This window comes from Uloborus diversus, chromosome 3 (genome assembly GCF_026930045.1).
Source record: "Uloborus diversus isolate 005 chromosome 3, Udiv.v.3.1, whole genome shotgun sequence".
In the NCBI taxonomy this organism is placed as follows: Eukaryota; Metazoa; Arthropoda; class Arachnida; order Araneae; family Uloboridae; genus Uloborus; species Uloborus diversus.
In genome coordinates, this window is record NC_072733.1 from 155,379,539 (window position 1) to 155,406,957 (window position 27,419).

At 32.3% G+C, this 27,419-nt stretch overlaps 1 protein-coding gene across 1 annotated transcript in view; it reads left to right on the forward strand.

Annotated features, from left to right (window-relative positions):
• LOC129219006 (sorting nexin-19-like) overlaps window positions 1-27,419 on the forward strand; it is a 67,235-nt gene that overhangs the window by 26,475 nt on the left and 13,341 nt on the right. Inside the window, exons 3-7 of the mRNA XM_054853326.1 lie at window positions 2,106-3,008; window positions 3,097-3,238; window positions 5,028-5,251; window positions 11,116-11,289; window positions 17,072-17,258. Coding sequence (XP_054709301.1) covers window positions 2,106-3,008; window positions 3,097-3,238; window positions 5,028-5,251; window positions 11,116-11,289; window positions 17,072-17,258 — 1,630 coding nt within the window. The remainder of the gene's footprint in view (window positions 1-2,105; window positions 3,009-3,096; window positions 3,239-5,027; window positions 5,252-11,115; window positions 11,290-17,071; window positions 17,259-27,419) is intronic.

Sequence of the window (27,419 nt, forward strand, 5' to 3'; positions counted from 1 at the left end):
CTACGGTCACAAATAAAGCTTCCAAATGATTTCAATTTTGAAAGAATTTTAGAAGAGAACTCCAATATTACTTTTCCCCTGAAGTCTCGAAAAAGTTCCTAAAATAGCGATATTTGACGTCAATTTCGAAAATTTCTCCATGCACTTTGAATATACCCGAATCTTTTTTCCTTGCAACCAAACACAACCAAAGATTACTAAAACTATTTTTGCTACGCCAATTTCTATAATTTTCTGAGAGCAATCCCCCCTCCTCTGATTCCCCCTCCTCCGTCCTTTCTCTGATGTCACCGAAGGACAGACTATGAAATGCGTTTTCACGACTAGTAAATTTGGTATCTATTACTTTCTTCAAAGATATAAATTGTACCTAAGGAGTTTCTTACTACAGTAGACCCTCGTTTTACGCGGGTTTATTTTACGTGGTTTCGATTACACACGGTTTAAGATTTGACACCTTTATTTTATTTTACGCGGATGCGGCAATGCAAACAGATAAAATTTTCTCCTCTTTCAAAATTCAAACTCCTAAAGATTGCAAATTATGCGTAATCAACTGCATTTTGGCGTGTTATTAATCAAGTTTGGGCCACTGGAGGTGTTTTTAGGGGATTGGTTCCAGAGCTCTTTCCAGAAGTAAAGTTATTAAACTCACACAGTTCAGAACTCACTGGAAGAAGAGCTTTTAGGAGTGACAAAGGCGGTCAAAACCAACAAGGATACCGACATCGGTGATGCACAATCAAAATTGTTCACATTGAAAATTTTGAGCCATTCATAAACAATAGAAATGATCTGTCTGATTTGTTAGTGAAGGAAAAATTCTATTATGGAAATGACGCAAGTGGTCATGGATGCTTTAATGCTCTGCAAAGAATTACAGAGAAAAGTTCTTATTGACTGCCAAAAGACTATCATAGCCCGCTCCTCTTTATAAACAGAAAACGAAATTAATATATGTGTTCTACTTGCACGTTGTGCAAAGAAGTCGATATAAGTACACATTAAACTGATTACACAATTAGTCATCACTAGAATGAAGTATTTTGTCATTTACGGTACCAAACCCCTATTTTAGCACTAGTATTAGGTCTCAATTTACGCAGTTTCGATTTATGCGGCATTTTCATTGAACGTAACAACCACATAAAACGAGGGTCTACTGTATAAAACTTTTCTTCCTTTTTATAAGTTCATCATTCTTGTTTTTTTTTCTTTCCTTTTTTAAATTAGAACTTCATGTAGAAATTTGAAGAAATATTTATATGGACGTCAAAGATTAGTCAAAATATGCAAATTACTCTTGAGGGGCGGAACATTATGTCTTTGCACACGGGCGGCCGACACCCTAGGATCGGCTCTGCTTACTACACGCTAGTTAATATGAAATTTAAAACTACTGAGTAATAGGTGTTTGGAAAATTTCCTTGGTACTTGACTCAAAATAGTTCTCTTTTGACTTTATGGAGAGAATAAAATACTGTGTCTTTTGCGGCCTGCTGCAGGACATATGTTTTTACAGTTTCCAGGCCATGTAAAGCATTTGAAAAAGTAAGTTCTAATGGGTGTTTCACTATCGCTTTCAGCATCAGAATCTCTATTCGTTGGTTGCCCCTTCTCCCCCGCCTGTCAAAAATTGCTGATTCCAAAAAAAAGTATTTTTCTGCTTCAGACAATATGGATGTAACATTTAGAAAACAATCCAATATTTCCAACTCAAATTAAAAAAAAAAATTGTTGGCTGTTAAAATAATTCATTATTTCGGGGTTTATAATTGGGTAAATAGGGGGTTTTGCCTTCATTTAAGTCGGGGGAAAAAAGAAAAATTTGCTAAATCACAAAATTTGTTAAATAGAGGTTCGTTAAATCGGGGTCCGACTGTATCTAAATACAAAAACATTAAATGTACTTCAAAATGTTGATTTTAATAAGTCCCTCTTTTTGGAGGGCTGATTAATGCATTGTAAATCAACAAAATTTCTTATTTGCTCGTAATTTTTTATTCAGTTATTTACTATAAATTTTACATTGTGTACTTTACTTATCTTTTCATTTTTGACACACAAATATATCTTTCAGTAATTTTTGTACTTTTTTTTTACAGATGAGGCATTGGGCAATAAAAGACAGCTTGACGGAATGGTGCTACCTTCAGAGTCTTGTTAGTACATTAATAGATACTTTTGGGCCTGCGGAATATCATAGCACCTTTCATAGTAAATGTAATCCTGTCCTCCATGCAGTTGTTGTTGAAATTTTAGCTGAGAACGTCATCTATCCACTTCTAAATGTTTTATCAGATCCTGTTCGTCTAAATTCATGGATTCTTAAATTTCTATTGAACTATGTTATGAAACAAGAGCAAACTGAAGTTATTTCCATGGATGGAATTTCACATCAAAGCAGTTCTTTGAATTTAGATAGTGGCTATGGTATTAAGCCAAAGATTTTACTTCCTGCTGAAGATTCTTTTGTTGATTCTGTGTCTGAAAATATGTCTGTGAATGTTTCTGATAATACGTTAACTATTCCTCCTGATACGTATGTTGAAGGTCCATCTGAAGAATGTCATGAAGTTTTTAGAAAGTTAAGTGACATTGGAGATTTTGAAGACTTACCTAATTTTATAGGTACAGGTTTGAAATCATCAAGTAATATTAATTTGTTAAATAGTGACTTTTTAGATACAAAAGATGTTAGTTCTGAAAAAGGTTTACCTGTTTCCTGTGATACTTCTACTATAAAAAGATCGAAAAGTGCGGATTATATTCGCCAAATGCCACAATTGAAAGCACTAAATGTTAAAGAATATAGTATTGTATTGCAAAGTGAAAACAACAAAATGCTTGTCGCTCTCCGACCAGATGCAAATCCTAATAATCTTGTAGAACAGGCTGAGGAAGCTGTTGAAATTGAAGTTCCCACTTTATTTACTGATGTCAAAATAACGGACACTCAGCAACAAAGTGAGGCTGGTCTCCTTCCGTACATATTATATTGTATTCAGGTTAGCATTTACTGATCCAAAAGCAATTACATTTAAAAAAGATGTTAATCAGTTATTACACTCATTTTCATATGTATGTTTATTTTAGTATTCAGGCGTCTTCCATGACACTAGTTCTGAGACTCCTCATTTTGTGAAGCAAGTTGTAAGCATCAAAAGGCGTTTTCGGGAATTCCTTGCACTGCAGTCCAGACTAGAAGATAATCCTTCTTTGAAAAACTATTTAAAAGGTTAATACAGAACATTCTTTGGGTATACACATTGTAAAATTCTACTGTTTTTAATATTTTCTTAGTTATTGTTCAAATAGTTTAAAGCTTGAATTCACAAGCATAATTGATGTTATTTTTTTAAAAATCAATTTATTTTTTAAATTTGTTTTATTGTAATGTGTATGTTCTTGAAATAACAAATTATACTGCTAAAAATCTTATAAGTTTTCTTCCATTTTTAAATTATTCTTTTCATTTTACTCCTTACTGTGATCGCTAAATTTTTCCATACAAAATTTTCAATTGGTCAAAGCAAACCAAAAAATCATTTTTTAAAGCTTACACATCGTTTCCATCATATTTCAATGTTAATTCAAACAGGTTTGACCCTAGTTTAAAGATTTGTGATGCTTAATTTGCATTAAAACTAAAGACACCTCAAAATTTTCAAATGGCTCATCCAAGACATTGCTTTACACAAGTATACAATCCTTAAATAACAAAGTTTTAGCACTCAAATAATTATGGATATTACTAAACAAAATACTATGCAGTTATTTATTTTTTAAAATTATTTTTATATTTTTTGCTAAATAAAGCAACAAAAATTGTCAGAACAAAATGTGGATTAGTACAATAGACCCTTGTTTTACGCGGGGGTTACGTTCCAGGGAAATGCCGCGTAAATCGAAACCGCGTAAATAGAGACCTAATACTAGTGTTAAAATAAGAATTAGGTTCCCTAGATAACAAAATACTTCATTCTAGTGATGACTAATTGTATAATAATTTTAATGTGTACTTATATCGACTTTTATGCACAATACGCATGAAGAAAACATAAATTAATTTCATGTTCTGTTTATGAAGAGGAGCTGGCTATGATAGTCTTTTGGCGTTACTAAGAACTTTTCCCTGTAATTCTTTGACAAGTATCAGTGCATCCATGATCAGTTGCGTCATTTCCATGATAGAATATCCCTTCACTAACAAATCAGAAAGATCATTTTTATTGTCTAGGAATGGCTGAAAACTTTCAATGTGAATGTTTTTGGTTGTGCATCACCGATGTCGGTATACTCGTTGGTTTTGGCCTCCTTTGTCACTCCTAAAAGCTCTTCTTGCAGTGAGTTCTGAACTGTGTGAGTTTAATAACTTTACTTCTGGAAAGAGCTCTGGAACCAATCCCTTAAAAACATCTCCAGTGGCCCAAACTTGATTATTAACACGCCAAAATGCAGTTGATTACGCATAATCTGCAATCTTTAGGAGTTTGAATTTTGAAAGAGGAGAAAATTTTATCTGTTTGCATTGCCGCATCCGCATAAAACCAAAACTCATCCTCGTAAAATAAAATAAAGGGGTCATATCTTAAACCGCTTAAAATAAACCCGCGTAAAACAAGGATCCACTATACAGTTATCAGGCAATTAACTAAAACTAGTTAACATTCTGTAAAACACTACTGAATTAGTATACTTGTAGAAAGAGGTACTCAAAGGCTTGCACATAGGAGTTACTAGAAGTTTTTGGGTGTTTTTATCAGCTCATGAAAATGAACACTAATATCTAACTGGAAAAAAAATTGCATTTTCGATTTACTAATTCTATGCTGCTTTAGTTTTTCAAAATTTACCTTTAGGGACCTTTTCTACTCTCATCCTTAGAAGGGACTTGGTTGTCTAGTGCAATGATGCCCCTAATTTTTAAGTTCCAGATGTGTCTAGGGGGGTTTTACTTTTTGGATGATGTATATATTTAATTTTTAACAAATTTCTTTGAATTTTACTCTTGTCATTTTGTCTAGGAATAAAAGGACCTAGTAAAGGGTTGGCACTACCATTCTCTAATCTAGATAAAAAGAACATAGCTGAAAGAAAGTCTTTTTTGGAAAGTTATCTAAAAGAGCTATGCAGTCAAGGGCCAATTGCACAAAGTTCTGAACTTCAGCAGTTTTTAGCTTATGGTGGAGATGCACGTATAGCTTTTGTTAAGAAAGCTGTTGATATTGGTGTTCCAAGAATTGATAAGGTAGTTGCTTTTTTAAAAACTTTATATATATATATATATATAAATCTCTTCTGAGATTGTTTTTGTACCAATAATAAAACAGTGGTAGGGTGAGAAACTCTTCATGGGGGGGGGGGGGGGCACTATGTGGCTTTGCTCAAGAAGTGCCAAGATCTAATTTCTGTGAGTAATTTGATTTGTAGAATTTTTGTACCTATTGTTACACATAAGCAAATGCTCAAAAGTTGCGTCTGTCAAAAAACTGCATCCATGCCTCATCTTTCTTTTATTTCCTGTAAATCAGAATTAATTAATGCTTTCCCCCCTGTTCATCTTGAATACGCTATTACCTCAAAAATCTGCATTTATACAAATAAATACAAATGCAAACACAAAAGTGACGGCCTGCAACAGGTTCTTGCATCAGGTAGGCTGATCCTAGTAAATGTATAGTAAATGTAACAGTCTCCAATGAAGATCAAGAGCCCTTTTGAAATTATTTACCCCATTGTAAATAAGAGAAAAAAAAAGAGAAAAGCTGGAAACCTGTTAAAATCAAGCCCCTAGTTTTAGAGAAAAAATTATCCTTTTACCGTTTTTTTTCAAATAAATATTTTACAAAGATGGAAAAAAAAAAAAAAAAAAAAAAAAAAACCTTTTCTAAAAAGAATTTCAATCCAAAAAGAGCATATGGCAGGGTTCGTACGGGTCATGGAAATCCTGGAAAGTCATGGAAAAAAAATAAACAAATTTCAGACCTGGAAAAGTCATGGAAAATTATTTGAGTCATGGAAAATTATTTTTGGTCATGGAAAAATTTAAATTTCATGAAAAAAGTTCCAGATGAAATGCATTATTCATTTTATAAATTTTATTAAAAAGCGCGAAGTCAGAAGTCAGCAAGCACGCAGCAGCACAAGCATGCTGTGAATTGATCCCCCCCCCACCCCCATCTTCCATTCCCTTCCCTTCAGATAGTAGAAGTTGAAATTCTATTTTTAGCATCAGGCTTTTGGGGCCCCAGAATCCTTTGCGCGGATTTCAGAGAGTGAGGCAGGAGTGAGAGCAGGTGGGAGGTATTCGGGTCGCTGCCAGATTGGCTACTTTTTCAGTATGCTCACTTCTGAAAGGGCGCCAAGCTTAAACTCAAATCTGTACGAAAAATCGCCGATTTTTCCAAATTTTTCCTTTTTCTGAACAAAAATAACTTTCAGTTGAAGTTAAAAGAAAAATAAAATGAGCGACTTTTCTTTTCTCTCTGGCTACTTTTGGGGGCATTTTGAGCTATTTTCTCTCTTAAACTTCTGGCAACCCTTTGCCTTTAGTGAATTGAGGAATGAGGTCCTCCTATGTTTCTGTGGCTTGATTTGCATTCAATATCAAAACCGAAACCATGTGAATATGTTATATTTATCATTTAAAAAATGTGTTAGCTGAATTCTTTAATTTTTTAAATAATTTTTACATTTTATTTCATTTTTCTCTTTCCATTACTGAAGATGTCCGGTAAGGTACTTTTGTTTTTCATCAGCATAGAGCATGTTTTTGCTAGAATTTGTAAATTGAGCCAGTTTAAGTAAAAAAAGAAATATGCCTGGAAAATGTTTTTAATTACAATTGAATGATGAAGGAGGAATTTTCAGATTGGGTGCTAAATGATGAGAAGAAATTTCAAGCACAATGTTCATTGTGCAGGAAATCACTTGATATCTCAAATATGGGAGAAGCAGCTCTAACCAGTCATTCAAAATCTAAAAGACATAAAGATAATTTAAAAGCAAAAAATACACTGAATTTAAGATTGCAAAATTTTTTTCATAATGAAGCTTTAACATCTAAACAGAACAACAAAGAAATTGCTACTTGCACCAAACAGTTTTAGAAAAACAGCCAGGGAAAAAAAACAAGCCCTAGAAAATTTAGACAATGAATTGGATTTAAAAATCCAAGAATTTAAAAAAAATGTAATGAACTAACTTTTTTTTTTTAAATTAATTTTATTTCTTTTTATTTATTTATTTTTTTTATCTATTAATGTGTATAAGAAAAACTGCTGAAGAAAAAATTTATCTGGACCTTGAACAGAATTTGCAATGTCAAGAATTTTAAATGAAGAATGTTGTGAAATATATTTTATAAGATAATTACTTGCTATTCTAAAATTGAAGTGAAAATTCATGCGGAAGATACTGAAAGAAAAAAAGTGTTTTAGAAGTTAAACTGGGTGTATGGTGATTCGTCTTAAAATTTTTTTTAAAGAGCAGTGTAAGTTACATTGCATATAGTTTTCTTATAAATGATGAGTACTTGATTTCTGTATTTCATAAATATTTTATGTGTCCAATGCTTTATGTCATTGTCAAAAATATCAGTAAACGTTTTCATCAACAAGATTTCTAAATTAAAAATTTTAATTCATTTTTCTTTTTTTATTCTATTTTCTTATTATTGATATTGAATAGTACTATTCATTCAAAATGTTTTCTAAAAACATCTAATGCATGAATGTGAATAAAGACCAAAATCTAGGTTCATGTAACAAGGTCATGAAATTTTTTTTTCGGAGTCATGGAAAAGTCCTGGAAAAGTCATGGAATTTTTTTGCCTTGATAGAGTATGAACCCTGATATGGGTTTTCACAAAAAAAAAAAAAAAAAAAAGAATTTTTTTTTTTTGGATTACAATTTATGTAAGGGTTCAAATTCACTATTATGAGTTCTTTTAATTGTTAACTTTATTTAAAACTAACATCAATAAAATGTACGTTTCTGATTTTTACTTATTCCATTCTTTTTTTTTGTATACAAGCTACAAATTACATACAATCCACTATAGGCTCACCATTTCCCATCCTTTTTGTGTAATGTACTTTTATGGAATTTAAAGTTTTTAATTTTAGGTTAGATAATGCGTAATTATAATAGATTGTGTAAATATATTTTCTTATTGCTTAGTTACAAACCCAGTAGCAGAAACAGGGGTGACTTTATGACACCTGTTGCTGATTCTTGAGGAGATCAGCAGACTATTTTTGAATTGAAAAATTTTTTAAATCACTTTCAGCAAAAATCTGTCAAGTTTCAAGTTGAAAAATACAATTCAAAATGAAACAAGAAAACAAAGTTAAAAAAAAAGAAAGAATAATAAAATGAACAGAAGCAAGGCACTTAGTTAGCAGCAGTCCTCTAGTATTTGAAGTTGGTTAGCTTCCTTTATAGAATCAAGTTTAGAAATTCATACAGTACAACTTTAAAGTTTATCATTTGATTTTTAGGCATTTCTCGATGATGATTTGAAATAAGTATTATGATTAATCAAATGCTAGTTTATTTTGCAGATTATTTTTATATTCTTTACCTGTGTCGCACACTGTTGAAAGAAATTCTGCTCCTTGGGTTAAAAGAGTTAGACTAAAACTAGGGTGCTAAAATTAAAAATGAATGTAATGTGAGCATTCCGAGTCAATACTTGCAGATCCAGTCTTGGATAGTGTTTACCTAAGCCTGCTCCACCATCGTCGCTGTCTGTACTAGCACATTAGTTGTGGACCCAGTTGAAACTTCTCACACAACACCCAACTATTTAGCAGATGTAATAGTTTTTTTTTTTTTGCACCTTTGTTTTTTTCTTCTTTTTAATGGCTTTGCAAGATAGTTTTTATAGGAAATTTACTGATGTGCTTTTAAGTTCCCCATTTCATGTGAAGTCGTAGCATGAACTAGACAGACCATTCCATCAACATAGCGCCCTATTGTCGTCTATATGTTCATAATGTAACAAAAAACATGATGATACTGAGTAGGATTTGCTCTCTGCTATGCCCTCCTTGACCTTGTACGAGCTCATTTGTGTTTTGGCTGAATGTGAAAAAAATATTTTATTGGCGTGTCGCAAAAAATGAGTATTGGCAAAGCAAAGCAGTTCTCTCTACCCTTGTGTTAACAAATGAATTAGTTTATTCCCTTGTGCATTGGAAGTTATCTTATCAGAGATAGACTGTCATCAGCTGGTGCAATCCTGAAGCAAGATTAAGCAAAAAAACTCACTTTATACTAATTTAGTACTTATACACCAATTGCTGCAAATAACTCTAAACATGTATTTACAAACGAATGAGGCCTGTTTGAAAGTGCAGTATTACACTGGTATGGTGATTGGTGAGCCTACTTATTTCAAAATTCTGTGAAAGCTAATACTTTTATTTATAATTTAAATAAGGAAAAGGGCAAAGTATGATACATAATTTCATCCATTAAAAACACTGTGTGAAAGAATATAAAGCAATGTGTTCTGGTGGTTTCTAGATAAATTCTTACCTGTTGTTTTTGTTGATTTCTGCTTGCTCATTTTAAGTTTCATAAATTTTTAAAAAATGTTTAAAGTTTATTGAATGTTTTTCCAAGGAAAATGCAGTTGTGGGAACATTGTTTGTTCGTATTTATATTTTTATCACTGAAAATTAAACTTCCTATGGACAGACAAACCAACTGGTCAACACAGGGGCTGAGTGTGATAGCAAAGTTGGGGTCGGATGGGGTACGGGCCCATCATTTTAAATTCTTCTAGTGGAAGCTCATTGCAAATTTTTATCGGAAAACAACAAAAACCACGCTCACTTATGTGTAAAAACTATCATATTTCAAAGCCGGGGAGGGTTCAACTGAATAGACTGTAAATCTGCCCCTGTGTATTTGGGCGATTCCTTTTGTAATGTGTGACATTTTTACATTATTTTTTCTTTAAAAAGTTCCTTTCTATTTGCTCAGCATCAAAAAATCGAGCATCAGTTCATAAATCGTTGCCTCAGAGCAACAATAAGACATCTAATCCCAGAAATAACACTAAGATGTCCTACTGTTGCTCTAAGGTGACAAAATATTTTATTTTGCATCCTTAAAACAATTACATGCCCAATTATTCTCAGTTATTTCATAATGTATTATTAATTTCATAAAACTTGTAACGTGTGTGACAGCTGAAAACTAAAATTGTCACACATGTTACAAGTTTCATAAAACTAATAATCAAATATAGGAAACCAAGGATAATTATATTCTGCATGTAATTGTTTTATAAAAGGATGTAAAATAAGATAATATTTACCGAAGCTTGATTTTTTTTGATGCTGAGCTAATGAAAAAGAACTTTGAAAAGAAACAAATAGTGAACAAATGTTTGACACGTTATGGTAGAGTTGTTCATTTTGGGGTTACAAGTAGCACTTTTTTTGAAATTTATTTCTGAAAAGAGACAAATGTTTTGTTCTTTAATAGTCATGTTTTTCAAAAAATAATTTTTATAATACTTTGTATAAATATTAAACTGTTCATATAAATATTAAATTGTTTCTTTAATTTTGACATTTTTACAATATATTTGAATAAAAACAATTGCATGATCTAGAATTTATATAGCACTATTAAAAGTGAAAGTAGCACAGAAGTAATTTCTTTCAATGTTTAAATAGAGATTGAAATTAAAAATATTCTTGGAAAAGCCCCCCCCCCCCCCCAAGAAAAAAAAACAGTATTTGATCAAAAACACAGGTAGGGTTAGTTGTTTACTTCTGCCCCTGTTCTCCCTAAACAATGAACAACTTGGCATCTTGTAAGTTGTTCAAGTGAGTTATGACTGATATATGTATGTATCGTCGGCACAGAGCAACAGTAAGATATCTAATACAAAAAATAATGCTAAGATATCTTACTGTTGCTCTGAGGCGACGATATATGTGTGTAGGTGTATAAGTCTGAAAATATTATTGATTTCTCCTCTGCTTTACTGTAGGTGTATTAATTATTACTTTTTAATTTCAATAAACATAGATTCAAAGTGTGTCTTACATTAGTTGCTTGTTAATTTTAAATGTAAGGTTCCTTTCTTAGATGTTGGTTCGGGGTGTGAAAGGTGCAATCGATATGTTTAGAACTGCTATGCCAAATTCTCCCATTGAAGGTGGATGTTCTGATAGCAATCTGTTTCTGAATTCAAAAGCACTATATGAAGATATAAGTCCAGACTATCGATTTCAAGAGCACTTACTAGAATTTTCCAGTAAAGTAAGAATACTTGTTATTGATTATCATAAAAACTAAAGATTATACCTATATCAAACTTCCTTTTCTATTTTTTCATACATAGTGTGCCAACTAAAGTCCATTCTCACCCAAATTAATTCTGAACAGCAGGGGCTATTGACATAAAAATGGAGTCTAGGTATAATATAGTTGCCATATGCGACGCAATGAAACAGCTTACCATGCCACCTGGCAGCAAAACATTGAGTTAACCTTCTTATCTGCAAAACAGTACAAGATGTGAGAAAAAAGCTTAGAGCAGGAATTAGTAAATGGATGGAGTCCAGTCATTGGTTTAGCAAAAGCTTTGGCAAAGATCTCAAGTCACGTGACTTAACAACAAATGGTTGACACATTTTACGTTAAACTAGAGAACAGAACCTGATTTCTTCCAATGATTTGCTTTAAAATCTATCCCGTGACTTAGTGTTCTTATTTCCCAAATGAGTCTTCACTCCTTCCATTTTATCTCTTCTCAATGGAAAAAAGTCAGTTATAAAGTTTTTCAGCATTATCAAGTTAATAATAAAAAGATTCTGTACAGTAATGTAAAATAGTAGACATAAAATATTCCAGCATCAATTCATTGGGTATGGGTGTTCTGTTGAATGGTCTCTGTGTTCAGCTCACCTGAGCCTTTTGGACTTCTTTCTGTATGGATGCATCAAACAGTAAGTGCATATAACCCCTGTACCAACATTGCAGGAACTCTGAAACCATATTACAGAAGGAGAACCGGTCTTAGCAAATTCGTGGCCCAATTGGGAAAATTCTGGTGGGAATTCTTTACAGAATGATTTGTACAAATTTGAAAAATGCCATTTTCATTTTAATTTTTTAATTTTAATACTACTGTGGGAGGGGTCATTTTGAACCCAAACAAACTTCTTTTGCCAACTGCTCCTCTTTTTTTCTTAAATAGCTTATTCCTTCCTTGACTTATCCTAAATCATTGTGCTGTGTAATAATATTAAGTTAAAAAAAAAAAGGCATTTCTTTAAAACCCAAACTAAAGGGTAAACTATTTTTAAGTGTAGGAGGCAGTCATTTTGACCTTTTGAGGAAAAAAGAAATGCAAATACATTTACTTATGCTGAAACAGAGCAGAAACTCCAAAATACCTCTTAAACATATTGTTTCAATAACTTGAAGAATTCAAAATGTTTTTGTACATAAAAGGAAGCATTAGTCACTTCTTCTAGAAATGCAACTGAAACAACCCTGGTTACTTTAAAGGTATTTTATAAAAAAATTAAATTTTTCATTATTTGTCCTTAATGTTACTGCATCCTTTAAGTAAATTGTATTTATCATAAATATGTTTATTTTAAACTAATATTTAGGGTGATTTGCTAGTAATTGACCATTTAGTGGAAGTTTCTACAAGTTCTACTTATTAATTTCACCGGAAAGAAAACAGGAAAAAAATTAAATTTTTCTATGTGTCAGTAAAACTATCAGGATTACCGAGTGCTAGTCTTTTTTGTGTTTTAGTTACTGTTTTTCAAATTATTTTCAATAGTAGGTTAAAAGGGAGATTTCGCCAGTAGTTGATCACTTTTTTAAACACAGTAAAAAGTAAAATCTTTTGCATTAAAATCCGACTGTCTGTATGTAATGTTCACCTAAAGGTCACCTCTGATAGTCTGATTATAATGTTTGCATGCAATAATGACACATAAACCTCAAAACAATGCCAAACTTGGTGACATGTAACAATCTCTTTCCAAAATAAGTTGTCTAAAATGATGCCAACTTATCGATATCTCTTTAATTTCTCGCCATGCCCATTTAATCCAAACAGATATGGCGTTATTACTATGTGAGTCATCGCAGAAACCAAATCTAGAGACCATAGGTGGTAGAATAATGACTAAATGAGTGAGCGAACAAATATCGAAATTCTTTAAAAGACACCTACTTTTTTGACGCAAACTGATCAGCGTATTGAAAAACCACAAATGGCAGTAGAACAATCGGCGTGTGAAGAAATTTGCTAGGTTAGCAAATTCAAGCACACACTTAAAAAACTCTTTTCACTCTGTATTTTCAAGGTTTTTTTCTTCAAGCAAAGATTTGCACATGGTGTTTAGTGATTAGCTTTACTTCTACTGCTGTCTAACCCAGTGAGCTATTAAAAGTACATCAAAAATCCTCCTCTCTTACATTGTCTTGAGGACTGAAAATTCTGATATTTGCAACGCTTCAAGCCTGCAGTGTTTGTCCCACTCCACTCCTTCCAACACCTCATTCGAGGTTTTTTTAATACACAGATCAATTTGCGCAAAAATGTAGGTGCTGCAATTTAAAATTTTATTACTGTAACCTTAACCATGCATACTGTGCTGTTTAAAATCATCACAGTAACTAGTACATGTGTTCAAATACCATATCCCAAAATGTTTGTTCAATTGGTTCGGCGGATTGCCGCTAGTACTTCGTATGTAGGAAAGTTCCCTTTTTAGCATCCTGTATGTATGTATATGTACAAAACATTCACTATTATTTCATCTGTATAATATTTAACAGTCTTAATGCACATATCAGTTTTAGCTACTGGAATTTACACTATTCCAATTCCGTGCCGAGCCTCTCCATTGGCATGGCCCTAGTTACTGGTAAAAATACATTTTCTCTGGATCAAAAATCTATTATATTTTACCTTAAGTATAAGGATGTTTGTAATAACTTTGGTTTTGAAAAAAAATAGTTTAAAACCATTTATGTTTATTACTTTACCGCTCTGGTCAACTACTGGCATCGATAGCATTTTGGACAACTAATAATTGATTACCCCTTAATCCCAGCATAAATGGTTGATTATTAAATGCATTTTTTATTTACTTAGAGCACACATGAGTGATCAGCATATCCTAGTAAATGAATCTGTAGAATTAAATTTAACTTCGAGAAATGCGATTAAACATTTCATCTCATGATACCACTAGCAAGAAAAGTGACTTTCTTGAATTTTTCCACATGTCTTTGTAAGTACCATCCTAACCTCCAATTAATACTTGAGTTGTAACTATAAATTACAACCGAGTATTTCATGGGATGCTAGAAATTAGTTCCAGAAATCAAATTAAAAAAAATATTTACTTATTTATTCTTGTTTTGTACATATTAGTGCTCAAGTGGTCAACTACTGGCTGGTGGTCAACCACTGGCAAATCACCCTACAAATAAATAATAATATGTAAAAAACTATGCCAATATTTTCTCAGAGGATCAAAATGACCTCTGCCGTAATTCTAGGTAGACCAAGACCATAGTAGACTGGTGCTAAGGGCTAAGTAGACCTAATAAAAGACCACATAATCAAATTTGAACAAAATAGAAGTACGAAATATAATTTTATGCAACACATAGCTTTCAAGTTTTGTTAAATATATTTACAAAACATAATATTGCACAAGAATTTTTTTTTTTCAGTGGAAATAACAAGAAATTCCCCTTTTGGCATGCGATTTGACCCTGTAAAATTTCTAGTCAAGTATAACTTAAATTGTTTCTTATTATATGTAAATAAAAATTCATTCTTTCTGCTTTAAAATAAGCCATATTTGATCTTCCTGCTGATCTAAATAAATTTACTATTGCTCTTAGAAAAAGGGTCAAAATGTCAAATTGTGCTCAACTGCAAAACAAAAAAGAGTTATATCTTAGGGAAAAAATTGTTTCAGGAAATAATTAAACAGTTTTGGTGTACAAAACATTACTTATGACCCACCAAATTTCATCAAAATAAAAAATGTTACAGCAATGTCCCATTTGTTGATTTAAGAGAATGACCCATTTAAGGCCTTTTTTTCTTCATTTTGTTAGTAAGTGATTAATTTTTTTTATTGATTTGTGTTAAATCTTCTTCATTACATTACAAATACCTCGCTATAGAAAAACTGGAAGCATTCCATGAAGTTCAATCATTTTTAGTTACAAAACCCCCTCTTTTTTTTGTCTGTTTTTAATTATTTATTGATTGAGTCATAACTGGTTAAAATTATTTTTTAAAAATATTACTTGTCCCTTTTTTATTACTTGAATTATGTGTAGGAAATTTCTTGTAAGCATAATAATTGTTAATCTTTTAGGTTTTTGATTGCGTATCATGCATGTCCATTTTATTATTATTATTTATTTTTACTTATTTTTTATATGAACAATGAAATAAAATATGATTTAATTTGAAATTATACTAAGAATAACAAGTCAACTTTGAACCTTCTTTATTGCATTTGAGAATGTTACCTTTGCGGATTAAATTTTCAAATGTCCTCTAAAATTTTTATCTGTTTCAGAGCATTAGGACTTGCCTAACTTATTCTTTCAAAATGTTATATGGACATTGGATTCTAAATTTAGCTTGTGATAGAGGAAATATCAAAATTTATATTTTGTATGTAAATTACGAGTGATAATTGTTTTTGGTATCTGATAATTTTGTATTTGAGATATGTGAAATCCTGCATTGTTTTTAAGCTTGTAAATGTGCTCATGTTATCCAATGAAGATTAGTTTTTGAACTTAAAGGGTATTGTAGTCTAGAAATTCAAAAAAAAAAAAAAAAAAAGATTTTTTTTTTCTTTTCATGTTTTCAAAGTTTAGACCTTTAAGAATAACCCTCTAAGAAGATTTTTGGAAATTCAAATTATTTTCAGAGTTATAGTTAATTTTATTAAAATTAATTCTTTTTTCTCAACAGATACCTGACAAACAACCATCAAGCCATGTTGATGTGCGTGTACTGTGTATTTTTTCAGTGTTAAATTCAGATTTTAAATATAAAATAGATGAAAAAGTCAAAGAGGAAGTTATTTACGTCTAGATAGACAAGGAAAAAGCCATCAAACGAGATCAACAGCGTATCAAACACTCTAAAGTACAAGCTTCCAAAGCTTCAAAAGAAGGCAAAACTGCTCTTATGGTTGAAAGATCTGCGAAATATGTAGCTTTTGAGGTATAGCAAGGAGCAATGAGAAAATCAGGGATGGCGATTTGAAAAAAATTAAGTATAGCATACCATTAAATCACTCAGGCTGCCCAAAATGAGAGTGCAAACTTTAAACACGTTTTATTTTTGAACCTACTCTTTTCAATCTGATTGACAAGATATCTCAAGTTCTAATGCACCAATTTTTTTGAAATTCGAAACATGCTTTCTTAATCAAAGTTATCTGCACGTAGAAATTTCTGCATTTTTGTTTTTTAACTATTTTTAAAAAAACTACCAAAGTTGAAAAAAGAAGCCAAAAATGACCTTTTTCATTTTGTGCAAATTTTTTTAAATCCAAATCAGCTACATCCAGATACTTGTACATTCTTGTTTAAAAGGAGTTAGCCTTAATTTTATGTTTCAGATCAGCAGGAGGATTAAAATATTGTCAACCAGTTGACCCATTTTTTATCTGAGTCCAATTTGCCAGCCTCTACTAATTTCAATTCGGAATTTTTTTCCCACTATTATACATTTTTATACTTCTCAAGTATAAGTTAAACATGAATTAAAAATTGATCATAAAAATGATTGCTATTTTTTTTTTATTAAGCCCGCAAAATCTCCTCAAAAACAAGCCTCTAGACTAGAATACTCCCTTAAGCTAATACATTTACCCTATTTAGCAGTTTATACATGAAAGATTTAAGTTCATATTGAGATTGTCACAATTTATTCAGTTTTTAAAATGCCATCCAATAGCTTTTGCATTTTGTATTTGAGTGTTTTTCATAAAAGCTATATGTGCTTTACCTTAATTAATTTCAGGAACCAGAGATAAAAGAAAGTGTGGTATCATTTTTAGAAAATTTCAGTAAGAAATTTTCTTCTAGAAATGTATTTGATACTTTAAAAAGATCCGATTCCAATGGAAAAAGATCCTCGTTACTGCATTCTCGATGCAGTCTAAATATTGATGAAAGCTGCATGTGCATTGAAACTGCAAATGTGAGAGGTAAATAGTATCTGTTGGTGATTTTTCTTGATTTTTTCATTTATGTAATATATATATATATATATATATATATATATATATATATATATATATATATATATATATATATATATATATTAGGGTGGTCCTTATTTTTGAAGTTGCAGATATTTTACGCGACGCCCCCTCAACTTTTTCCATTGTACAAATAAATGATCCTTGCAAAATTTAAAGTCAATCCATGAATATTAACACGTGCCCCTAGGGCCCCCTTTTTTGAGTTTCGAAGAAAAAATTGCGGATTTTCTCATTTTTTGGTAAAAATATTCTAACGTTTTATACTTAAAATAATTTTGAAAGTCAATAGGTGCTGCTACTTCCAGACTGACCATTCTCTCACCTTCATTCTGTAAAATTTAACATGTTACAGAGAATAAAATGTACACCAATGGCCTTGGGTCAAGCATACCGCTCTTCTGCGCTTGTTCCAACCAAGCGGCAGGGGAACGTTTCTTCCCATCAAGATGGACACAAGGGATTCTATAGTCTGTTAATGAATGACCTAGGCCATTAATGAACGATCTTTGACAACAACAAATTGCCTCCTCCAGGCTTTGGAGGTGTTGATTTACAAAATTCCCTGTGTATGTAATAGGTGTGTCAAATAGAGGTGCAAGGTTTCAATGCTATAAATATAAGTAATTGCAATTATATTTTAATTCGCTGTTCTTTACTTATAAACATACCTAATTGCTTATGCAAATTTCAATTTTTAAAATATAAATTTCGAAAAATCCTCGATTACTGCTAACATAAAAATATACTGCTTTTTTCCATAGCTAAAATATAAATTAAAAAAAATATCCAGATTGGAATAATGTAGAAATTTATACTTTAAATTAATTTTCTTCTATTTCAGTACATAGTCCTTTATTATCATCAAATTCTTGCGATTCACAAGATTTAGAAACCAAAATGGGTATCTATCCTAACCTGTTGAACTTTTGTTTTCCACAACTGGTCTACCACAATGCAAAAAAGGTTGACAACAATTGATATCTGCTCCCCTTTCAACACTGTTAGACAAATGCCATAGTAGGGATAAAGATGCTGTTCATTTATTAACAGTCTATGTAGATGTAGTTAATTTAAATCCAAATGACCTTGTGATCAATGGTTCATCTCTTAAGAGAGCAAGAGAAAATCTTCGAGAGGTAAAATCAAATTTCATGAATTTAAATTGAGATTTTGTAGTTATTCACTGGGATACAAAGCTATATCCGGATGTAACTGGAAAAAGAACGCCGACAGGATTACTGTGATAGCTGCAGAGGTCCCAACGTTGAATATCTACTCGGAATTCCTTAGATATTTCTTCAGAAAGGATGGGAGATTCGTGAGCGCCTCCAAAAATCTCCTTTTAAAGCTATCATCACGGTATAAACTAGGGAGGGAGGGGGTCCTATCAAAAATCGTTTGTAATTGAAGTCCCAAAAAATTTCATTTAAGTTGCTTTTAAGCAAGTTAAGTGATAAGGGCTGGATAAGCTAGTTTCCTTTGACATTTTTTCCAAATAAAAGACTTAAAATGCAATTTTTTGCTACATATCAAAGCATTTGTGAAAGAGCATGGGGAAAGGGGGGTTCACCCCCTAGTTTCGAAATTAAAGCCATAAAAACGAAAATTTAGGCCCTCTTGTGAACAATATACTCTGAGAACAGCAGAACTTAAAGATCGTCCAAGTGTCTGTAGTTGAAATGGAGAAATGATGTAAAAGATGGAGAAAAATTTTGGAAATAAATGTTTTGTTTTCAGGATAGGGATATAATTTATCTCCCAGTTAAGGCCTATACTTCTTTTTCAGCAAAACACATGTGTTAAATTTTGATAGCTTCAGGTCCTAATACTGAACAGCTACTCGGAATTCCTTAGATATTTTTTCAGTTGTATATGATATCTTAGATGATAGCTCTTTATTGCTAACTGCTCTAGCTGTAGTGTTTGATACAACGACTTGCAATGCCAACCATATAAATTGTACTTGCAATTTTAAGAGCAAAAACTGAACGATGATCTATTACATTTGGATTGCCATCATCATGCACTTGAAATCGTACTGCAGAGTGTGTCCTTAAAGAAGTTCTTGCCTTTCTTAGTTCTAGATCAGATACTCAATTATTGGGTTGTTCGGAAAGTCATTTCGTTTTTTTTTGGGGAACATGAAAGACAGTTTTCGTATAATGAATAAATATTTTATTAAATTATATATTGGCCATTCTGGTCCAACACCTTTTGCCATCTTTCTGGCAGTAACATAATTCCCCTCTCATAAAAGTTTTGGTCCTTGCTGGCAAAAAACTGGTTCAGGTGGTTTTTGACATCTTCATTTGAGGTAAAGGTTTCGCCATCCAAAAAATTTTGCAGGGACCGGAACAAATAGTAGTCGGAAGGCGCCAGATCTGGAGAATATGGTGGATGTTGCAGTACGTCCCATTCAAGCTGTAAAAGTTTTTGGCGAGTGACCAAACTTGTGTGAGGTCTCGCATTATCCTGGTGGAACACTACACCCTTCCTGTTGATTAATTCGGGCCTCTTCTCTTTAAGTGAATCATTCAATTTGTCCAGCTGATGACAATAGACTTCTGAATTAATCGTTGTACTGTCCGGCAAAAGCTCAAAAATAACGATTCCTTTGACATCCCACCAAACGGAGAGCATCACCTTTTTTTGGTGAATGTTGGCTTTTGACACGCTTTGAGCCGGTTCATCTTTTCTGCTCCATGACCTCTTGCGTTTAACATTGTTGTATACAACCCATTTTTCGTTCCTAGTAATAATCCGCTTCAAAAATGGATCATTTTCTTGACGTTTGAGGAGCGAATCACACGCGTCAACGCGACGACACAAATTTCGCTCCATAAGGACATGGGGCACCCACACTAGGGTGGGCCGAAATAAGCCGAAAAAATTTTTTTTTCGAAATCAATTTTTGGATAGTGCGCAAAAGTTGGCTGATGAGCTAGTTAGCACTCACAAAAAATTTCTTGGATATTAAAAAATATCTAGCCGGCGCTATTCGACACTAAAAAACCGAAAAAAAATGAGAAAAATGCATTTTTGTCGAAATTTTTTTTAAAAAACTAAATTTCATATATTTTGATGGAATGCACCGAAAATGTTATATAATGAGCCAGTTCGAGCCCATAAAATGTTTCATTGATTTTAATGAGCATTTAACCGCTCCTTTCGGACATCAAAAAATTGGAGAAAAATGAAAAAATATTGAATTTTTTTAAAAACCATTGTGAAAATTATTTTTCAAAATTAAATCATAGACTAATTAATTAAATAGCACTATTAACCATAGTAATTATTATCACGCAATAATATCATACATTTCCTAGAATTACATATAAAGATAGTAAAATTTTGAAAAAGAAATATCCAAATTTGATTTATAATACCTCATGCATAATGAATATTATTTTTTGGAATAATATTGTCCCTTGTTATCAAATGATGGAAGCTCTTTCCTAGCTTGAAGTTTGGCAGGAATGTATCCATCTTGTGCAGTTTCACCACGAACTTATATTGCAGCATCGTTTATTAGTTTCACACAACGTTTCACAGCTTCCGTGTGACAGGGAAATTTCTCGAAACAGCTGTAGGCTGTTCTTTGTACATTTCTTTCAATTGTTGGTCTTTTAGATGCATTGTAAGAGGTGGCTCTGCTGCAGCACAGTTTGCCCAATGGACTAAATCAGCATAATCAATGACTTCAAAATTGAGTTTAGGACGCTTAAAAAATCGTAACCATCCGAGCTCTTCGTCTTCTTATTTCTAGAGTTCAGAATGCACCTAACAGCTAATTCCCGAATGTATTTTCTTGAGTCAAACAACATTGTCAACAGTAGCTGTTCAGGATGAGCGAAGTATGCATTATTTGTTACCTTATCCACTTTTCCAATAGCCATTTTTCTTACTGTCCTTTGATCAATTAGAAATTGTTTTTCTCTATCAGGGACTTTTGCTTTTTTTCTGCAATTACACGAAAATAAATCTGCGCATTTGCAGGCACAAATGTCAAACAAAGTCGTTTCCTCTGCTTTAAATTTGCCTAGCTTTGATTGTAAAAGTTGCGTCTTTATATTTTTAGCATTTTTTGTTGCGCTATTATGTTTAGAATAATAAGATAAAATCATGGCAATCACTCTTCTTATCAAAACAAGGGGAAGGGAAGCACGCCCCCAAATATCAATAACTTTTTTTGCAACTACAGCGGCCACACTTGCTGAAGATGGTTGCTTACTTCCTTCTCCCTTTATTTGCATCTTAGTGATTTGATAACATCTGATAATGTCCTCATATGTTGGAAGAAATAAAGCATCGGAAGGAGACAAATCTCTTCCAGGTCCAAATAGAAGACTACTTGTGCTTGCTCGCAATACTTTCTTTTTCGCTCGTTTCTACATAACAGTCGTGTTGTATACCAAAACAAAGATAATAATGCAATGACATTCGAAATGTCAGGCTCCCGTTTAAAAGACTTCCGAGGATTCACATTTTTTTAATACTCAAGGGCTCTATTTGTCAAACATATATAAAATAGTTATAACATAATCTTAGCAATAATAGAAGCAGTTGAGCGCCGTTTCTTATCCAGGAGAAACAATTGGAACCGAAGATTAAAAAATTAGCATCTTATGTAACTATTTTTTATTTGAGTGTATGCATTTTTTAAAATTGGCGAACAAATGTCGCATAAAATTGATTGAATTTTCACTGTTTTTTCTAAGTAACGTATTGCGTAACATTTCAGTATTTACTTATTTTGAAACTACTTTTAAAAAAAAAATTTTTTTTTTTTTTCATTTTTCCCATGTGTCAGTCTTAAAGGAGCGTAGCTAAATATTCAACGAAATGTATAAAAGTCTTTGAGGTTTTCAACTAATTCACTGACAGATGCTTCTAATGTTTGCTGAAAGTAGCTTCAAGTTTGTATTTTTAACCCCCCTCCCCCCATTTTTTTTTTTTTTTTTTTTTGAAAAAAGTGCATTTTTGCCCTTTTTTCAGTTTTTCAAGGTCAAATAGCGCCGGCTAAATATTAAACAAATTTAGCGAAATTTTTTATGGGTAATAACGGGCCCATATAACAACTTTTCCGCACTATCCAAAACCAGATTTCCAAAAAAAGTTTTTTCGGCCCACCCTAACCCACACATCGAGCTTCGAGGTTAAGCCCATGCCTTTCAAATGGCCATAAACAGTCGAATTCGACAAATTTAATCTCTCACCGATCTCTCGTGTGGTTATTCGCCGATTTGCATCAACTAATGCCTTTATCACATCTTTGTCAGCTTCGACCGGCCTTCCAGACCGTGGTGCATCTTCGATATCAAAATTGCCGGATCGAAATTTTGCAAACCAGTTCTGGCACTGGCGTACTGTTAACACGCCTTCTCCATACACATCCGTCAATTTTTTTCTCGCTTGGACAGCATTTTTACCTTTTCTGAAGTAAAAAAGTAAAATATGACGAAAATGCTGCTTATTGCTCTCCATATTTAAAAGGGCACCAACCAAAAACTACTGCGTAGAATTAATAGAACTTTTTCACACACAAGCCTTGCAATATCAGCTCTCAAGACATATAATGGTTATGCGGCTTAAGTGTGAAGTTGGTTTCGAAAAAACGTAATTAATTCCTCTGACGGGAAAAAACGAAATTACTTTCCGAACAACCCAATATTTAAGCGCTTCAAAATTTTGTGGAAAGATCTCCATCATTCGGTACTTATAACGTTTCCATTAAGTACACATGCCACTTAAATCCTAAAAGACGAAGTGGATGACATATTATTGTTCGTAAAAAGTGGAATTGAGAAAGATTACAGAGAATTCTCATAGCTTGTAATAATATTTCCTAGTGAATTTCCTCCAACTGTGATATGTTTTCGGCAACCTGGAGCTTATCCCTCAGTCACATGGGTGGCAAAAGGAATTTTTGTTTGAAAATTTTTGTATTTAGGAAACAATTTAAATTGACCTTACATGAAAAGAAAGCCCTTCAATGCTGTTTTACAAAGCTGTTTTACAATTAAATGCTGTATGAAGATATGGTTTTTCGCAGCAACCCAATCGAGGCTCCTTTGAATAATATAATATGCCTGAAAAACTAGCAGCGAACAAAATGACGACAAACATGCAGCAGAAGCAGTGATTGGAAAATTCATAAATCACTTCTGGTATTTAGGGGATAAACTAGTAGCTTTGTCCGTATTGGATGTAGGAATTAACTTTGAAGATAGAAAAAGACTAGTCCAAAAACTGCTTGTGATAAGGAAGACGTGTCTGATGACTGTTTAACAAATTTCAGATAACAGTAGATGATTTAGAATATTTTCTTAGTAAAGATCTTCCTCTTTATAGAACCAATTATGAGTCAATAAAATTGGTTGATAAGTTGCAAATACTAAAAGATTTTTTCCTATTTGATCCTGAATCACGGCAAAATATTTAAGCTATTTAAAGGGAAGAGAGATTGTTAAAATACTGATAATTGTGAATGATACAACTGAAAGAGGAGCACAATATTAATCGAAGAATTTCACAACTAATTTACCAAATATGAGTCACAAAGCAATTTATTTTACAGACCGTCCAAGACTATCGGAAAAAAATACACACTATCGAGATACATTGAGAAAAGCGTACGATTAAGGAAGTTTTTAAAGCATTGTTTCATTCTTATTCAAAGTAAAATCTTTAGATGATATAAAGTAATTAAAAAGGTTAATTTTAGTGCTACCTCACTGTAAAAATATTTTGCAAACCTAGGAAAAACGATGTACTGGGTCTGAAGTAAAAACTCAGAAGATATGTGGGAAAATTATCAAAAGTGTTAAAGTTCAACGGCCTAGGGGCACGTGTTATTATTGACCGATCGAGTTCAAATTTTGCACACGTTACTTTTTATTATAGTGTCACAAAACTAGGGGGCGTCACTTGTTGAATTCCATAAAAAAAATTTTCCCATATAAATAAGGACCACCCTAATATATATATATAAAGTGGCGAGGCATAACATCTTGTGGCAGTCATCACTAACTTACAGGAGTGTAATCTAATATTGCCAGACCATATGCTTCACTAACACATAAAAATGTTCAGAATTCATTTGCGTAAAATTATTACACATTCAATCTAGTTTTTTGAAATAAACATTTTCATATTTTAAATTTAATAAATATTTAAAAAATCATATTTGAAAATTGAATTAAAAAACCAAAAACAATATTAAATGTCTCAAATTTTGCATCAAGTATTTGTATGGGCAATCAAGTATTTGAGTCCTTACAGCAAAATTGTCTATAAATTTATAATAGTAATCTTCTTTTTCTCTCAAGTATGCTAATAATTATTTTTTGGTAGACAGTAACAAAAGGTTATTTAAGTGATTTTTCATTTTGAGTTGATCATTTATGTCTCAAGATTGTTTTGAGGCCTGTAAACCTTCACTTCTCTGATGCTGTCATTGCAGGTGTGTTTGATATCAATGTTGCTAGTCAAAAACTTCCTTAAAAGCCTTCCCTGAGTTTTCTTTACTAATGAACTCGACTACTTTGTTGGCCAATTAGCCATAAAGCACGGTTGTTCTAAAAAATACTATAAATCAATTTTTCAACCTCACAAATTGAAAATATTTGGGTTAATTCTTCCTAAACCTTTTAAAAGAGACACAGGAGAACTTCTTGTGTGAGTATATTACAAATTTCCTGGGCTTCAGTAGTAGTTAGCAGAATATCAGCCATTAAAAATAGAATCAAAATATTTTTATTTTGAAATTACCTGTCCTTGTAAATAAAGCAAACGTTAAAACTTGTTGCACAGTTATAAAGGGAAAAATGTGGAGTAAGAACAAAATGTTGTAAGTAGTGTTTTAATATCCAGAAGAAATCAGGTGACCTCAAACACAGAACAGCAGGACAGGTTGACAAGTGAAAATTTATGAAATTAACCAAATGGCTGCTTGAAGTTAGCCAAAACTAGCCAGCCTATATGAAAATTACTTCTCTATTTGGACATTTTGGAAATCTGGAAATTGCAATCATATTTAAATTAGACCTCTCCAGTGTTTCTATGCAAAATTTGTTACTGATTCTACATTTACTACTTCAAAATTTCTTAAGTCTACTGTCTAAATAAATGCTTTAACATTCTTTTTGCATCACATTTTTTTATTCATATTTTGATTTTAAGCTATTTCTAGTCCATCTGTATCGTTGAGAAACTAATTAGTCAGAAATGCTTGCAGAATAAAGCTAGAAAGAGCAAGCTGAAAAACAGTAATTATAACAAATGCTTGTTTCCTTAAAACGAAACTTCTTTTTTGTAACAAAAAAAAAAAAAAAATATTTGTCCATTTTGACAATCAATTTAAGAAAAGTTTCAGCTATGAAGCTATTTGGTGAAACTAGCAACCAAAAATATGAGATTTTTATTTGATCTTTTTTACTTACAGTCTCAGGTCACTCGTTTTTTCAAAATAAAATATAGATGAGCAATTTAAAAATTTTGTGGTGCTGTTCGCTAAATTTTGATTGATTCGCTAAATTTTGTAGCATCTGTGTAATATGTCTCTATTTTTACTCAAAAGATAGCAACACAAGTATCAAATGATATTGGAGAAATAATTGTGTTCAAACTATTTTTGGGGAAAAAACAGGTAAAACGCTATAATTCTGCTAGCAATAAACAAGTACTTTTCTTCCTAGTCAGCACATCAATTGATGACTTGATGCCTCGCCACAGATACTTACAGGATGACAAGAAAATTAACTTGTACACATAATATACCATAATTTTAATGCTAATGAAAGTATTAGGACCAAACTACAATATAAATATGAATACATTATTTTGTCTAATATATTTACAAATTTTAAAAGTGGCTACCTTTAGGGTTAATACAGAGCTTTAAATGTGTCACAAAATTTTCGGCTCTGGACCGCAACTCACTAACTGATATTTTATCCTATCCCATGCATAAGGTTTTCTTTAGGGATGTCCAAAGCTTTAGGAAGTTTAGCACACAACCTTGTGGCCAGGAACTTCTTGCACTGTTGAACTGCATAAATGACCTTAATCTAATGGTTTGGGGTGGGATATGTGCTAGTGGGAAGATATCATTTGTTTTTGTTGATCAGGGGATTAAATTAGTCAAGAAACATATTGCAAACGCATTTTGGAAGATGTTGTCTTACCTTGGTCACAAAAGTTCTTTGGAAACAAAAGATGGACCTTCCAACAAGATTCCACACCTGCACACAAAGCTAATGGCACTCAAGACTGGTGCAAGACACATTTTCCGTACTTCATTGGAGCTCAAGAATGGCCACCGTATTCTTCAGATTTAAATCCAATGGATTATTCTGTTTGATCCATCGTGAGGACAAGGTTGTGTGCTAAACCTCATAAAACTTTGGCATCCCAAAAGAAATCCTTATGCAAGGCATAGGATAAAATATCAGTAAGTGAGTTGCGGCACAGAGCCAAAAAATTTGTGGCACGGTTAAAGCTCTGTATTAATTCTAAAGGTAGCCACTTTGAAAATTTGCACATATATTAGAAGTTTGGTCGTAATATTTTCATTAGTATTAAAATTATGGTGCATTATGTGCGATTAAGTTATTTCTTGTCACCCTGTATATATATTGCATGTGTGTACATGGTCCGTCTGGAAAGAAATGTCAGCGAGTCGATTACAGGGCATCTGATCCAACTGTTAAAATGTATATAAAAGTTTCAAAATAGAGTAATAGTGTCATGTTTTTTATGTCAGAAGTGTCAAAATTTTCCATATTAATGAGAGCCTTTGATAATAATTCTTTAACAAAAGTGTTAGTCTTCCTTTCCGCTGCAATGGGTTTGAAAGGAATCAAGCTGTTTTTGAAAGCTGTGAATAGGTCAGCGATGAATCCCGATCAACAACCACTACAGACAAATATGTGTGACTGAAACCATGAGCTCATAGTGTCTGTTATATGTTGGTACAGACGTTAAATGTTCCAAAAAGTACTGTTCAAGATATTTTGATGGATTATCTATAGGTGTGAAAATTTTTCTGAAGCTAGTCACTAGCCTCTTGGCCAGTATTCAAAAGTGTTAACTATTCCTCTGCCA